Genomic DNA, 17,359 nt, shown 5'->3' on the forward strand with positions numbered 1-17,359 from the left:
TAAACATGAACAGCTTAAAGTACAGCACTGTAACAGCACTGTACATTACAGGCATGTAGAGCGTGTGTGTTTAAGATGGCTGAAACACTAGTCTCAGGGCTTAACAAAAAACTGTATTAAGGATGAATAGACTGTTAGTTTTGTTACTTAGCATTAGGATCCACTATGTACAATACATGACATAGTGATGTTCACGGAAGAAGGGCTGCACTCTGCTTTTTGGCAGTGTTTGAGTGGACGGGATGTGGGCAGGGAAATTTTCCGTCTCCTCCCCCACCAAGAAAGCTGTGTAAAAACCTCAACTCACTACAAGTCCCACAATGCATCTTTTGTGACTTGAGTTTCTCCTGAAAACCCATCGAAATGCATCGAGAAAGTTGGCCGCCGGAGTAAACGCTATGGAACAGTTATAGGCCAATAATCGCCTTCCTTTGTTTTGTTAAAAAAAAAAAAAAGACGGTGTGTTGGGATACCACCATAGACGCTAACCAAAATGCCCGTGCGTAAGCAGGAGTTTGCGAAAAAGGGGGTCGGCAGTACAGCGGTGGTAAACTTCAGACCTGTGGTAAGTGCGACGTCGTCTCAGCGCAGGGGTTCGGCGGTTTTGCCATCAGTCTTGACGTTCGCCGTTATCGTGGCGTCTGGGGGCCTTCTCTTGATGATAGAGAAAGGAATGCTGAATAACATGGAGACCCCGCCACCCCGGGGAAACGGCAAGAATGCGAACTATCTCCAACAAGTGAGGCATCCTGACGCATCTGTGGACGTGGACTCTCAAGTGAGTGCATATAAGCGATTAACCAGTAAAATAGCAGAGTAAGTGGTATGGTATACCTTGTTATTAGGCTACAGCAGAATAAGCCCACCTCGGTGGAATGTTGTAACATTGTAACATGCCAAAGATTGGGAATGCTGTAATATTGTATCCCAAGAATTGCTCTTCTGACCTGATTGACAGGCTATGTGTTTGGACCTGCAATGCAGAAGTAGCCTACACATCTGGGTGTAGAAACGTTTGCAAATTCCAATTTCCAAATTGCGCCCTTCTTACTTAAGTGGCCCAGGGCCTATGTTATAAATTTGATAAAAGTTTTTTTTTATGACCCAGTCTATTGAGCCTAATGCACCCTAAACTAACACCATCTCCAAATTCAGCTCCTAGATTGTGGTGAAGTGTAGAGACCGCAGTTCATAGTAGTTCTTTAGCTAGTGGAATTAGTCAGGCAGAATCAGTGTTTGTTTTAGGGAAACAGGCTATTCTTTCATCACGCCTACAAAACGTCTTTGATGCGCCACTGATCTCTCCAGTGAAATGAATAGTGTAGTTGTTAAGGTTTTTCCAAGGCGCTCTTTATAATGCATTAGTTAACCATGTAAATGATTCACACATGAAAACAAATCCTACATAAACGTGGTAAAATATTTATCTATGTCTAAACATTAAGATAGGAGCTAGGCCTAAGTAGGTCTACTAAAATAACCAACTCAAATTAAGTAGCCTACATAGTCTATCAACCAATTCACATTTGAATTGACCCACGGCTATTGAACCACAAAGGCTATTTCATGTAGGCCTACACTGGATACAAGCACCTCGACCACATATTACAACTACTTGTATTGTATTATCTCAAGCTGAATTCCAGATACTGAAGAGGGCAATGCATACCCATTAATTAAAAATACCCCACCAATGACCTCGTTATTGTCAAGTCAAGTCAAAGTTTATTTGTAATGCACTTTTAAAACAACACAAGCAGCTGACCAAAGTGCTAACAGAAGGGCCTAAGTAAAAAGACTTGAAACAACATAAAGCAACAATTGACAAAAGACGTGGAGACAACCATAAAACACATAGAAAACACAGGCATTAGTGGATACGATATGAGAAAAAAAAAAAAAAAATTAAAAAAAGAAGGTGGGTTAAAACATCTACAATGGCCTTACACATGGGGAAGTGCAGGGCAGCCTCCCTTGTGTGTGTATATACAATAGAGTAGGCCTATAAACCATTGGTATACGTACACATCACAATTAGCCTACATTTTATACATTTGACAAGATCAAGCTATACCTCTAACTGGTCTGATCTTACCAGTGTGTCTAATTGTCATATGCACTTTAAATACAAAAAGGCAAATAAAAAAAATGAATAAAAACATCAGAAAAATAAAAGCAAAAGATGCATCAAATTAAGCAAACAGAACAAAATGCCTTCTCTGAACCGTATGTAAACAGAAATGTAAACAGGACTATAAGAATGAGCCCATCCAGGAATGCTGTAGGTCTGATTTATTTGTCATGGCGTCAGGGACACACTGGCTCCAGTAAAGAGAGGCTATAAGTTAGAGCTGATTTTGGCTTGGACATACCACTGGACCTGCTGGCTGCACCTTGTGTGCAGATGGCATAGGGCCTCAGATGCAGATGGCATAGGGCCTCATCTGGTGTGATTCTAAGCACACATGGCTACCACATTTGTGTTAAGCTGTTTTCATAAGGGTCCCACTGAAACATTCCCCCACTTCTTATTTAGTCGGGCAATTCATATGCCATGAAATGTTTAGCCTTCTCAGTCAAGCTGGATATGACGCACATATGGCACACATTCAGAGTTGTTGAAAATAGTTCAGAGCTTATAATAGGATACAAGAGTGTTACTTTTACTATAGGCCTACTTACTTGTACTTTTACTAGGGTGATGCATGGGTGATGCATAAATGCAATTTTGTTGTGTGCAGTCAGCACTGTGTGCAGTGGAGTGCTGTGTTACAGTGACGATGGGAGTTTCCCAGGTGGCCTTTCACTAGCGTTACACAGACAGGAAATATATAATATGAAGTATATATTAATACCTCACATAATCTGGGCATTATACAGTTCTTATTACAAAGCTCTTAACGATTGTAACAAATGTCTCGTAATTTGAATCGGTCACTACAGTGTTGAAGGTCAAATACTGTATTTTCAGGCAATGAAAGCTGCTGGCATTTGTTTGGTACTCTCATATTACTTGGTCCTTGTAGAGTGATTCAGGAGCCTTCTGCTTCTGGTTAGGGTTCTGGTTAGGGTTCTTACACCACAAGAATCAACATCATTAACCCTAAAACCCTAAAACCAACCTTACTAACCCCATAATTTAGATATCACACTGCAGGGTTTTGGTTGATTGCCTCAGGCAATGCTGCCTAGAGGTAGGATGTATTGAGATGTGTTGTAGGGCTACACAAATAATTGTGATTTTAGTGATAGTCATAATAGTAATTTACATCATAAGTAAATGAAATGAAAATCATGATTGTTGTGTTTTCATTCACATTGTATACCTAAAACACTACTGGACTTGTTTCCTATATGATTTTATGATCAATAACAGTGCAGCTCAGGAGGCAATTGGCTCTTTTTGCTAGAAAGGTGGGAGATGTGCAAGCACACACTGCTATTATGAATCTCCCCCGTTTATTTCTATGGACATTTTCTTAAGTGTTTTCGTCTCATGTAGAGTGTCTGACGCGAGTTGGCTAGACCAAATGCTCGCTGAGCTTTGAAGCTGCGATCGCCAGGCTAGAGTTCCACTACTTACTAGGTGTCCGTGAAAGCTCTCAGATCAACTCCTCTGCAAATACCGTACGGAGGTAAACAATAGGACATTGTTTGCTTGGACCTGTGTCAGGACTCAGGATATAATGGGACTTGGATTGCTCAAAGCCTGCAGTGCTCAAAGTGTCCAAACAGTAATATCTAAGGATGGCGTTTAGTTAGGAGAAAGCTTCTCCCTTTGTGTTCCCCCTTTTACAGGGTGCACAAATGGACCAGAGTGCAAATCAAAACCATCTCTTTGTAACTTAAATTGACTGGCATAATCAAGGATGACTGTATAGTGTCCTACGCGCTCTTAATTAAAACTTTCGGTAACACTATATTTTAGGGATACATCTATTAGTACTAGTACATACAATGTACCTGTGTAAGTAACTTGTAAGGCATGTACAAAGCAAAATCAAACATTTGTTAGGCATGTATTCACAAATGTCTTGTTCATGCACAATAAGGGATTTATTACCAATTTAGCCTTAGTAAGGACCTAGTAGGCCTTAGTGTTTGCTTAGTACATGCCTTACAAGTTACATAGACAGGCATTAATATTGTACTAGTGCTAATAGATGTATCCCTAAAATAAAGTGTTACCAAACTTTCTTAGACAGATTCATGCAAATGACGTTCTGGGGTTCTACCTTGCCACTAAAAAGGTAGCCTACACCAATTTGTATTAAAAATCTGTGTTGGTCGTGCCCATTTTCACGTGAAATGACCCAAATCACTTCTCTTTTCTTAAAACGAATGTACTGTAAGCTTACTGTACTGTATACGTGGCAGTGTTTCCCACAGACCAAGTAGCATGTGCTACAGGCAAAAAGTCGGATCAGTTCAAGTGTTATTTGTATACCCCCATTGACATGTACAATCAATCAACCAATCGATCAATATTATTTATATAGCACATTATCATTAACTGTCATTCAATATGCTAAAGAGTAGACTATACTATTCATGACTGTTCATGTCACAAATGTGACTGTTCGTTGTGGTGCTCGATTTTCATTCTGTGGTGCTGTGCCACGAAATGGTCTATGCATGGGGAAACATTGATGTGTGTGTGTGTGTGTGTGTGTGTGTGTGTGTGTGTGTGTGTGTGTGTGTGTGTGTGTGTGTGTGTGTGTGTGTGTGTGTGTGTGTGTGTGACTGTGTACTGGATGTACTGTATGTATGGCAGTATTATGACAGATTCAAACACAATATTCCTAACAACCAATTGTCCTCTTGTGACTTCCTCTCCTGCTCTCTATAAACCTCTAAGTGCTGCAAGTGTCCACGCTATCTTAAGATGCGGTGTTCTTAGTAAGGTGTCTCTCTTCTCTCCTCTCCCTGTTTCAAGGTGTGTAGACATATTTTTCTTGAAACGTACAGTTTGTGTATGGGTATTTGTGTGGGCAGCCATGGCCTACTTGTTAGGGAGGTGCTCTTAAGATCAGGGTGTTGCAGGTTCAAATCCCATCCTTACTTCTCCCTACTCATCTATCTATGGCTGAAGTGCCCTTGAGCAAGGCATCTACTGTAACACCACATTGCTCCATGGACTGTAACCAATACGCTGTAATAACAGAAAGTCACTTTGGATAAATGCGTCAGCTAAGTGTAATGTAAAATAATCTAATGTGTGTGTATACAAAGTAGTATTGATTGTGACAGGTGTACACATAGAAGCCAAAGTAACTTCTCTGCCCTCCACTTACCTCTCTTCCCACCTTCCCTCGATCTCTCTCTCCCTCCTTCTCTCCTTCGTTCCATCTCTCCCTCCTTCTCTCCTTCCCTCCAGATCCTGCAGGAGATCCGGAACCGTACCATCCGGGCCATGTGTAGCCAGAAGAACATGCCCCACAGCGTGTGGTCTCTGACGCCGCTGCAGCGCAAGACGCTCCTGGGCCACATCCTGGTGAACGAGGAGCACCGCTTCCTCTACTGCTACGTGCCCAAGGTGGCCTGCTCCAACTGGAAACGCATGCTCAAGGTGCTCTGCTCAATTAGCAAATGTGCTACATGAATATTACACTGAATGACATTTTATGGATCACCTCTTAGAAGATGTGGAAACATGCACACACACACACGCACACACGCACACACACACACACACACACACACACACACACACACACACACACACACACACAGAGTTATCCATTTGCCTACACACCCACGTACGCACACACACACACGTCTACACACACAGGCCCAGACATACTACAGTAAATGCTGCATTTCTGTCTTGGTTCCCACATAAACGTCAGCACAATATTGTTGCACTATAATAAAATGTTTGAACATTGATTCCTACACTGCCTCTGTTGGTGTATGGATGATAGTGCTTGTACATTAATTACCAATGATTAATTAATGTATGGTTATTAGCTGTGCTTGTCCCACCTGACAACAACTATTCAAATATGTCAATGGCCCATAACACTGAATGAGATTTTATGGGTCACCTCTTAGAAAATCGGGTAAAAATGTATGTTGCTTTACTATTCTCTGCACAGAAAATACTAATACAAACCCCAACTCCGATGAAGTTGGGACGTTTGGTAAACAGTGAATAAAATCAAAATGCTATCATTTTCAAAACATTCAATCTATTCATTAGATGGAGAATAGTGCAAAGACAACATATTAAGTGTTAAAACCGAGAAAAAATATTGTTTTGGGGGACATATGTACTCATTTCTAATTTGATAAATCCAACACGTCTCAAAAGAGTTGGGACGGGGACAATAAATGGCAGCAAATGTCGAGGAAGACTAAAAACAAAACAAAAGACAACACTTAACAGTTAAATACATTAACCGATGAGACGATTTTATATAAAAAACAGTGTTAATTCCTATCTTGGACATGATTTCACCAGCTTAAATGGTGGGTGTATTCCTTGTCATGTTTTGCAATGTTTTCCTTTCTGTAGTGCTTACGGTGTGACAGGTCTTGACCAAAAACCCACCATTTTATCACCTGCTGGTCCTTATGATGGAGCCAAACTGTTAAAACATAGTAGAGAATGCAATTTGACCTTACTATGTGGCAGTAATCGAAGATCTCCCTTCAAAATATAATGCATGAGTGGCTTTTCATGCTGTTTAAAACCCATTTATACCATTCAGCACTGTATTTAACTCTACAGATGAGTGAGAACATCTTAACCAATGCACTACTGCATCCGCATGCCATCATGGAGGCTGACTTTTGAAGCTAGCACTAACACAAGTTGGATGGTCCATTTTCACTGTAGCACAGGATGTGCAATGTTCTATTATTGTCAAAAAGAATGGACTTCTACAACTTCTGCTGACTTCTGTAAGCAAAGGACAGTTTCCCATGTCTTCTGGGTCTATTTCAAGTGAGCTCAGGTGCTTAGGAGAATGTTAAACCCCTGTATCATTTTCATGCATTAAGCATTCTTAATATGGTAAATTTTCAATAGCTCTAGCACTCCAGGAATTAGAGTGAGACTACAGCCAATATATATTTCATGATGTCATGAACCTATACAATGATTTTATTAACAAAAATATGTCTTATATACACTCAATCATGGTAAATCAAAGGGAATTAAAAAATGTATGTAATAACTATGGTAATTATTCCCTTTGCATCTTTAATTCTGAGTGACTCAGCCTCTCTGTGATGATCTTATACCTGGACACCTATATTGTCCGTCAGTACAATTCATTTTGAAATGTTCTTCTTTGTTGTTTTATCTTATTTGGATGTTTACTAAATTTCACTGATCCCCGTCCCAACTCTTTTGAGACGTGTTGGATTTATCAAATTAGAAATGAGTACATATGTCCCCCAAAACAATATTTTTTCTCGGTTTTAACACTTAATATGTTGTCTTTTCACTATTCTCCATCTAATGAATAGATTGAATGTTTTGAAAATGATAGCATTTTGATTTTATTCACTGTTTACCAAACGTCCCAACTTCATCGGAGTTGGGGTTTGTAGTTAAACAAAAGGCAAGACAATCTACCTCAAAAGAAATCAGACAATACTTTGTTTTGAGGCTTGTTTTGCTGTGTCTTTGCCCCAGGTGATGAGCGGCGCGCTTCCCGGTGTGGACGCCAAGGGCAAGATGGACCACCGCGCCGACCTGCTCTTCCTGTCCGACATGCAGCCCGAGCAGATCCGCTACCGCCTGCGCCACTACTACAAGTTCATGTTCGTGCGCGAGCCCATGACGCGCCTGCTCTCCGCCTACCGCAACAAGTTCGGCGAGATCGAGTCCTACCAGAGGAAGTACGGTGTGGAGATCGTGCGGCGCTACCGCAAAGGAGCGGCCCGCGGCGCCAAGTCCAAGGACAAGGACGCCGTCAAGGGCGATGACGTGACCTTTGCCGAGTTCGTGCGCTACCTGCTGGACGAGGATGCCGAGCGCATGAACGAGCATTGGATGCCCATGTACAACCTGTGCCAGCCCTGCGCCGTGCCCTACGACTTCATCGGCTCCTACGAGAGCCTGGAGTCCGACGCGGCGCACGTGCTGGAGAGGGTGGGCGCGCCGCCGCACCTGCGCTTCCCCGAGCGGCAGGCCTGGTACAAGCCCGTCACCAAGGAGACGTTACACTACTACCTGTGCAGCGTGCCGCAGAAGCTACTGAGGGAACTCCTGCCCAAGTACATCCTGGACTTCTCGCTCTTTGGATACCCCCTGCCCAACACCACAGCGGAGCACTGCAGACACTGAAGAAGGAAGAGGACGTACAGTAGAATATAGGAGGACAACAGACCTGCTCAGAAGGTTGACTTTTTCAGGTGGTGCTTGACTATGGGACTCTAAACACCGCCTACTGTTATTATTTTTGTGTTAAAAAATGATTTTTGGAAGCAGGGGGATGGGGGTACAGGAGGAGGACAGACTTGTTTAAAAGTTTGATCTTTGCAGGACTTTTGGAAGTCTAATAGGATGTGGTTTGGATAAGGTTGAAACCACTAGGTGAACAGGGACTAAAGCAGTCAGACAGAACGGAAAGGAGAGAAGCGGCATCTCTGATGCTAGGCCACGGTCCAACTCATTTGCATGGTCTGCGGATCTGGAAAGCTGACAGCTTTGGCCGGGCTCAGGGCAAAGCCATCTGGAAGTCCCTCACCTCAATACATACAATGTTATGGGGACCCAATTCTGGGCCCAAGACAACTAACCCCTTTGTCACCCCTTGTCAGCTTTCTTCCTGTGGATTTGGCAAAGACAGATGGTAGTCTGCCTGTGCCCTGCCATGTCCTGTGTGCTGTGTCATGAATATTGTTTTTTTGGGGGTTAAATGAGTTGTAAAACCCCCCTTTAAACTTGACCCTCTCGAGAGTTTCAATTCAAATTTCAGTTGTTTTTATTCAGTACTCCCTGTCATAAATTTGCTCTATTAATGCTGAATGGGAATCCAGTCACTGTCCAACCTTCAAATCAATGCAAATCAATGGACCTAGATTCATAAACCACCTATCTTAAATGTTACTTCAGTTCACAGCTTTTGGGGATCAAATAACCAGGGGCGGTTCTAAGGGGTGGCAGGGGGTGGCATTTGCCCCCCCAGAAATATGATTTGCCACCCCAATTAAGAGCCCTGATTGTGACCAATAGCCTTAATGCTTGACATCATTTCAGACATTGAACTTTAGGTTGCAGGGTTTCACTTTAAGGGATTCACTGTATCACATAAGTGTGTGTGTCGATTATATAGTGTTTATAATTTTCCCTTAGTGTAGGAGCATGCCCCCCTGAAATACACTTCGCCACCCCTTTGCCACCCCAAGAATAAATGTCTGGAACCGCCCCTGCAACCAACATGTTTTTATGTGTGTTTTACAACTACATGCAGACTGTCAACTGTTCCTGCTACTTCAACATTCAAAACAAAATGCAATGGAATTGCCCTCCCCACTTTTGATTGACATTAGGCACTTATTGACAGATTGTTGTCAGACATGGTTGTCTTGTAAGTGCAATAATGACCCCAGAACAACTAGGCCAGCTGCAGATGCAGAGTGATCACCACTTTGGAATTTGCATCACCGGGTCTGGCTCCAAAATGTCAGATTTGCTGAACAAAAATGCTCTTATCTTATTTCAAGAAGTGAACAGAAATCAGAGGGCAATGCCATGCAATATGGCTCACGGCAGTTGGAATGACCCATCCTTCACCTGTTTTTGATCCAGATACTTGGACTGAACTGTTGAGCAGCAACTCCTCTGACAACTAAGCTCTACATGAAAACTGTAGCTGATCTCAGTTGCAGCTGACCTGCAGCAGATAGAAGAAGCACTTTTCTCTGGCTGGCTACAGGGAATAGAGAATAATCTGAGACTATGGACACTTGACTATGGAGACTCGACACCTCTTTTTGAGGATCATCATTGACTGCGACAATCTTGGAATTTAACATGTCTGTCTGAGATAAGACTGTGGCCAGTTGGCCAATCTCATCAATTTCTGTCCTTCCTTATTTAATGTAACACCACCACCATGGACCTTTTCCCCTCCCTGCATCTGCTGTGGGCAGTGCGATGTAGTACTGTATGCTACAGTAGTTCTCAAAGTGGGGGTTGGGGGTGTGGAGATATTGCACTGGGGTCGACGGGAGATGGGACTGTTTGCATAGAACCTTGAATGCCTTCATGAATTCCATCTATTGGTTAGTAACATTCACTTGTATGGTAACTAAATGTGAATTTCCAGATTAAATAGTAGCCATTTCAAGGGACACAAAATGTTTGGAATAAGGGGGTGGAGGAGTCATGAATGAAAGTGTCCAAAAGGGGTCCCTGCAGAAATAATTGGGAACCAGAACCACTGCAGTATACACTCTACAGTCCAGACATCTCTGTTGCCAGTTGGTACCCAACATACACTATGCTCTGTCAGTCACTAACACACACAGACAAAACACAACACAACAAACACATTCCCAATAAAGCTCATCAACCGAATCTGTGCCGAGTTTATTGAAGCTGATTTAAAGCATTACTCAAGAACTGCAACAAAGAAGTGTTTCTTTGGCATACATCGGTGTTTGCGGTAGGAAAAGAAAATAAGATCCTCAATATTCTGGGACAGAAGTGCCATTAATAAGGCTGCAACTGCTGCACTCCCAGCAGAAGCAGACAGGAGGCTCATTTGGGGGAAAATAACACAACATCAGCTTCTTTGGCTCATCACGGTGTCCTTTCCACAGCCTCCAGAACGTGTGGAATGAATTTCCCAAGAACTGGCAGTGCGTCAGATAAAGGAATAAGCTAACTCTTAACTCTGTTGTTGCCAAACGGGGTCTGTAGGGCAAGCGTAATGAGCCTGACATACATGATACAACACAAGCGACAGGAAATGTCAGACTTTTTAAAATAAGCAAGAAGTAAGCTCTACATCTATGTGATTTAATACAAAAAGTGTATGTCACAAATAGCAATAAAGCCACTGTATTATAAGTAGTAATGATAAAAATAAAACCATAACAATTGGATAGGTTAATCTTAGATGTATACATTAGATGTGTCAGACTTAAATATGTCCTCCAGAAGTCAGATTTGCGGAAAAAAAAAGATCATAAATTGTTTGTTATTGTGGGGGAAAAAGAAAAATCACCACACCTCATAAGTGACTGGAAACTGTCTTTTTATTTAGGAAGAATAATTTAACACAGAAAAGTCAACAAACCACTTCATATCTTATTAAAAGTTTAAAAAAAAATATCCACAGGGCAATCCTTCAGTAGTGATCTGTGCGATGGAATCCCAACATTACATTGTTAACCATGTAAATAAAGCCAAAAAACATTTGGATCAGGTCATTTTAGACATTTTCAAAACAAGTGAGTCTTATCAAATATATACATTTTATGATAAAAAACATAAAAACATATACATATTCACATGTAATAATTAATGTCACAAAACGTTTCAAGCAACACACATAATTCCAGATCCATGTGCAAAAGAGGCCTGGCTCCAGTAGGCACAACAGCATGATTGGACGCAGTCAGTGAAACCCTTTAGAATCACGGGGGTACCTTTGTCTTTAGTGTCACTATGCGACACAAAGCCAATGCCTACCTTTGGTGTTACATATTGAGGGGTCTGTTCAAAGTGCCGTATCCTGACATATAATGACACGTTGGCGTGAGACCGTGTTGGCACATCCCACAGAGCCAAACTGTGGGTCTAGTAGTGCCAGAGAAGAGGCCACCCCTACCCCCACCAGCCCTGGGGTCAAAATCATTTCTCCAAACTGCTGTCCTATCCTCTGTCCTTCAACCTTCTGCTTTGCTGTAGACCTGGATGACCTGATTCTATATTGGACATTCATTTAAAATTCAAAATACACACAAATAATACAAATAGCCTTGTGGCACAAGAGGACAGTCATCCACGTCTCAAAGCTGGTTTGACAGCAAGGCATGCTGACTTCACATCAGTCACGTACTGCATGTATTTTGAATGTGAAATGAATGTCCAATATTAAACTGACTTGATGCAGGTCGAGAACAAGCCATGGGTTTCGAAGGACAGGAGGAAGGAGAGGCTTTGACTTTTGTGGAAATGATCTGCAACCCAGGAGTGGGTTTTGGTTTGCCGCACATTTCTGGGTGAGCGATAGTGGCTTGGCAAAAGGAGCCTTTGGCCTGGCTCCTCGCTTCACATTCAAGTATAAATTTAACTTCCCCACTCTCCCTCATTTCTTGAAGGTTTGGCAGTGGATGCTCATTCTTTGAAGCTCACACTTCTGTGGAAAGACACATACACAAAAAAGGTTCAGAATAGAAATAGAAGCCACAGAAGTAACAGGTTGTTTGCTAAGACTAAGAAAAGACTGATAATTCGTATTGTGAGCGCTAAATTCAACATCATCCAAAATCTCTGCAGAATCTATCCAACAGAGCCCTACCACAACTACAACACAAAAAACACAGATAAAGAGATTGTTTACATGTTGCAATAGGAAGATTGTTGCCACTCATGTTTGCTGTGTGAGCTTTAGTTGAACAATCCAACACCTCTGTAAAAATCTGACTTCACGCTCTGTGGTATACAGGGCACAAAGCAATACATACCTGAAGTTACCAAACATTTCAAAGACATTATGGTTAAACAGTGAAAAACGCATTCTGTCCCATGCCTGAGGCAATTACCAAACATTTACAAGACATTATGATTACCGGTAAACGGCGCCAAACACATTCTGCCCCACGCAAGCTGCCTGAATTCTCTCACCGATGTGTCTACATATGGCTGTTGTATTATTATGAAAATAAAAGTTTATAAGGTCATGGGTATGGCAGCCATGGGGGAGTTTAAGTTATAAACCAGGCTTAATTAACCTACAAGTAGAGGTAAACCTGCTAATAGGTATACCTGCAGCATCATCTAATTAAGAAAATGAGGACTCCAGGCTCTTCCATCAGATGATTTATCTCTACCACTGGTTTACAATAAGTGAACCAGCTTCGTAGTATATGGCCATGATCTGCAGGTGTAGTCCATGTTAAAGACATGTGAGAGGCAGGCTTACTTCTCTGGGGATTTGTCGGTGGTGCGGTCAGGCGTGCGGAAGATGGAGTGTTCAGCCGAGGAGGGCCGCGGGCTCTGCGAGGTGCTGAGAGGGGAGGGGCTTCTCAGAGAGGAGAAGGACACGCCTTGTCTGCGCATCTCCTGGACCGCTCTCTCCCTGGGGAGTAGGAGGACAACAGGAAATGATTTAGGGAAACCAATGAACATAGATTATAGATTATAGATACACATAGCGTCGCTGTCCAGAGAAAACCACTTATCTCCACTATTATTTTTAGTTTTTTATGTTCGTTCTTTATTTATTATAAAATATAAGACAGTACTACTGGTCAGTCACCATGGGTATATGTGTATGATAAATAATTTAGTAGCCAACTTTAATGTTGCAATGATAATTTTTTTTTTGAAAATGTGGTTTTATAAATCAATACATAAAAAACAATGAGAAGTGGAGATAAGTGATTTTCGCTGGACAGCGACGATAGACACAGGGCCGTTTCAAGGTATTCAAACATAGTTTGAATAGTTTCTTCAAATTATTGAGGAGGGACCCCCCCCTAAAGACAGATTACTGCACTTTTCGTTCATAGAATTTAGGGAGGTGCTGTGCCACACTTTTTTTTCTCTATGTGAGTAATAGGCAGGGGGACTGACCTCTCGAACCGCTCGGTGGTCAGTTGTCTCTTCAGAACGTCCATCTCAGTCTGTAGCTGGGACACTTTCCCTCGCAGCTGAGACACCTCCCTGGCATGACCCGCACTGTTCACAAACACAAACACAAACACAAACACACACACACACACACACACACACACAAACATTATATAAAATAGATACACAATGTTCATATTCGAGATTTCCACACTCCTATCTACTTTATTACCTTACCTTATTTCAATATTTGTTGTGCTAAAGTAGTGTGAAGGCTGCGCGCCGCGCACATCCAGTAAAAAAGGTGCTGGATCAAACAAAGACGTGTAAAAGAAAGAGGAGGAATCCACACACTTGCTGCTACCAGATTTATTCTTCAACACAACGTATACACCTGACGAAGACCGCCTGTGGTCGAAACATTGTGTTGAATAAATCGTTGAGAAGCAAGAATGTGCAAGTAGCAAGAATCCTTCTTTTACGAATGTTTGTGGTGCTCCCACAGCATTTCCTGTCTGCTAGTTCCGATTAGTCTGCCCATAGACCTTCTGAATGATTTAGCTCTATGAAGTAGCAACTGCAACAAAAATGTAATGGTGCCGCCATGGTAACCTTGGATAATAATAAGGTGGATAGAATGCATCAAATTTCCTTTTTATGTCGGCCTATAAAAGACTGACCGAGAGAAATATAAACCCTGTGATTAGTTTGTGAGCTGAGCATTCACTAGTCTGTGGGTGTGATCCTACTTAACACTTTCCAAAAGGATGACAGGATATCATTAGGACTTCACAATAGAGCAAAGACAGAAAAAAAACTCTTATTGAACTCAGCTTTGCAAGCAGGCTGTGATACTGATCCACCTCTAAAGCAATAGGATTGGAAATTCCATGTGCTGTAGGGTCAATGTGAAACATGACTCCAGTCTCTTGGTCTGATCATACTGCACGGTCATTACTTGGAATAACAACCTCCAAGTCAGCACTCAGAGTGCCACTTAGACTGCATGTGCGTTACCATGGCAACACCGGCCCATTTTGCCATTTACGTCTCGCTCTTGGACATGTGTTATTTCACCACACTGGGTTTACATTAAGTACAGCTATACGCTCGCCACGCTCTGTAATTATGGACACAAAAGGAGGCCTTATTCAAAACAGACATACAGTCCTACTCCCCCTCCGCCCACGACTTAAGCTCCATATTTCTGCACTCCATACTGTAACTTCTGAAGGGGTGAAACCTATATGGTTCCTTTGTTATCCATCTTCTGCACAGTGTCTGGCTGGTCCTCTGAATTGATGCAGTACAGTGGTTCTCAACCATTTTTGAACAAAAGCCCTCTTGACCTCATCATAAGCCTTCCAACGCCCCCTTGTTGTCACCATAACCCTGCCAACGGCCCCCTTAGTATTAAAAAATGAATTCGACTAATAGCTCCCAATGGCAACTGAGCACCCCCTCCTCTCAGCTGTATCTTTCTCAACGTCCCCTGGGGCCCCGTTGTGAAACACTAATGTAGTAAGTCTCGCCCCTTCTCTTCATCTATGGTACTGAAGTGTCCTGAACAAAGTTTAGTCCTAAAAGCTACACAGTAGCTCCCTTTAGTTTATTTCCTCCATGTGAAATCCTGAGAGCCCTCCCATTCTATTACACTAGTTTCTTTGTCTCTTGCTAAAGCGTCTTTATCCCTGCAATCTTGGCCAGAGGTGTGTAATCCAGCTTCCGGGGATAAAAGCCTACACACCACACCACCACATATTTGCCCAAACCTTTCATAAAACCAGCTCAATCAAACGGCCACAACTCGTCAACCGAGGCAAGCAGACGCTTTTCTCAGTTTCAGTGTTGGCATAGTTACTGCACTTTGCTTTTGTAAGGCAGCATAGCTCCATAGATTACCTACTGCTGACCCTTGGTCCCCTTTGGTATTTTTCTCATGCTCTTCCCATGGCCAATGATTTAAGACTTGCTTACCTCACCCCACATTGCTCCAGGGAATGTAACCAATGCACCTAAGTCGCTTTGGATAAATGCTAATAATCAGCTGGTTAATCAGCTAAGTGTAATGTAATAACAATGTCGTTTTTTCTCAATATTACTGTATTTTTTTGTTCTTTTAAGGCTTTTCTCACCTTTATTATGACTGGATGGTGGAACGTAGTGGGGGGAGAGGGAGAGAGATGGGGTAGGGTTCGGGAAATTACCCAGGCCACAATCGACCCTGGGTCCCCATGTATATGATATGGGACGGGTGCTCTACGTGATGCGCCACATCACCCCTCCTCCCCCGAAAATGGTAAAAGTGTAATCCGAGTCTCACGTTTTGCTGTCGGCGAGGGCCAGGCGGTCCTTGAGCAGCTTGAGCTCGGTCTCGCGCTCGCTGCTGCTGAGGTGCGTCTGGAACTCCTTCTGGCGGTTGGTGGACAGCAGCGTCTCCAGGTTGCGTACCGTTAGGCGCTCGCTGGCCAGCTGCTTCTTCAGGAGCTCCGCCTCCGAGCGCACGTCCTCCAGCTCCCCCAGCACCTGAGGGGCCACACATGCACAGGGGTCAAAGGTCATAGAGGTCAAAAGGTCATCATAAAGGTCACAGGGTTAAGAACGGAAGAAATCCTGACCTTCATGGAATAGTGGAACAGGAAACTGCTCAGATAGAAGAAGCAGATGTTGTGAGATATGAAGTAGTGGATTTGTGGAGCGGAGGTGTGAAATCCTGGGTTTGGAAAGTAAAAAACCCGCCGACACAAATTTGATCCCACTAGCTCTGAATTGTCAAGAACATAGAACACTGAATACTCAAAGCAGGTCGACTATAAGTCACCTGGGTTACAAGGAAAGCTTTCTGAGCCCAGGATTGACAACTCTGGTGTGCAGGAACTGTGGTAAAGTTTCCCCAAAAAGTGATTCCAATCCAGTCTAATACCACTTGCACTTATTTGGCTGGCAAACTACATGAATAGCATGTCGATTTTGGACAAAAAAACAAACAAACAAAACAAAAAACATTATCCCCGAGTGGTTGGTGGTGAACCATTTGTTTGTCCATTGCTGATAACGGCAAATATGTTAGTTGATACAGTTAATCTCCAGCCATGTTGTGTGTGTATGACTCCTACACAGCCTCACCCTCTCCAGGTCCATGCTCTTCGCAGTGAGCTGGCGGGCGGTGAGCTCCTTGCCAGAGTCCAGCTTGACACAGAGCTCCCTGACGGCCGCCAGGTCGGCCAGCACTGAGGCCTTCTCAGCACGCGCTGCCTGCAGGTCCTCCTCCAGACGAGACATGCTCCGCGCCAGAGACGACACCTGCGCCTCGTACGCCTGCAGAGCACTGATGTGCTGCAGAGGGACAAGGGAGAGGGAGAGAGAGGGAGAGAGATGGGGAGAGAGATGAGAGATGAGTGGTGGTCAAAAGAGAGAGCGAGATGGAGAGAAAGAGCGGGAGGGAGGGAGGGAGGTACAGTAGGAAGGAGAGGGGGGAAGACGGAGAAATGTACAAAGGAATACAGAAAGAGGTACAGAGGAGATGAAACGAAAATGAGACGGAGAGATAGAGGGGGAAGAGGGCGGAAAATGTAAAAAGGAAGAGAGAGAAAGAGA

General features: G+C 43.0%; 2 protein-coding genes across 4 annotated transcripts in view; one reads left to right on the forward strand and one right to left on the reverse strand.

The window, feature by feature from the left end:
• The first annotated feature begins 341 nt into the window (after positions 1-341).
• chst14 (carbohydrate (N-acetylgalactosamine 4-0) sulfotransferase 14) lies at positions 342-10,663 on the forward strand. Its single transcript, XM_063200200.1, has 3 exons — positions 342-778; positions 5,378-5,569; positions 7,646-10,663. The coding sequence occupies exons 1-3, from the start codon at positions 494-496 to the stop codon at positions 8,297-8,299; spliced, it is 1,131 nt and encodes a 376-aa protein (XP_063056270.1). The 5' UTR covers positions 342-493; the 3' UTR covers positions 8,300-10,663.
• A 539-nt stretch (positions 10,664-11,202) lies between these two features.
• The window catches only part of cep135 (centrosomal protein 135), a 36,986-nt gene continuing 30,829 nt past the window's right edge, over positions 11,203-17,359 (reverse strand). The window contains exons 22-27 of one of the 3 annotated variants that reach the window (XR_010035205.1): positions 16,889-17,098; positions 16,086-16,288; positions 13,766-13,870; positions 13,113-13,268; positions 12,531-12,622; positions 11,203-12,326 (exon numbers count right to left, since the gene is read on the reverse strand). Coding sequence is in view for 2 of the 3 variants with exons in the window: in XM_063201357.1 (XP_063057427.1) it covers positions 12,305-12,326; positions 13,113-13,268; positions 13,766-13,870; positions 16,086-16,288; positions 16,889-17,098 (696 nt within the window). In the remaining variant the exon portion in view is untranslated. Of the gene's footprint in view, positions 12,327-12,530; positions 12,623-13,108; positions 13,269-13,765; positions 13,871-16,085; positions 16,289-16,888; positions 17,099-17,359 lie in introns of those variants that run through there. The other 2 variants (XM_063201357.1, XM_063201358.1) reach the window with 2 other exon arrangements.

The sequence above is a fragment of the Engraulis encrasicolus genome, chromosome 6, assembly GCF_034702125.1.
Source record: "Engraulis encrasicolus isolate BLACKSEA-1 chromosome 6, IST_EnEncr_1.0, whole genome shotgun sequence".
Classification (NCBI taxonomy): Eukaryota; Metazoa; Chordata; class Actinopteri; order Clupeiformes; family Engraulidae; genus Engraulis; species Engraulis encrasicolus.

What these genes read in the sequence shown, in the direction of transcription:
- chst14 (XM_063200200.1), top strand. Translation starts at nt 494, where the DNA reads ATGCCCGTGCGTAAGCAGGAGTTTGCGAAAAAGGGGGTCGGCAGTACA. An exon ending in CTGTGGACGTGGACTCTCAA is followed by an intron (nt 779 to 5,377) that starts GTGAGTGCATAT and finishes CCTTCCCTCCAG; the next exon opens with ATCCTGCAGGAGATCCGGAA. An exon ending in ACTGGAAACGCATGCTCAAG is followed by an intron (nt 5,570 to 7,645) that starts GTGCTCTGCTCA and finishes TCTTTGCCCCAG; the next exon opens with GTGATGAGCGGCGCGCTTCC.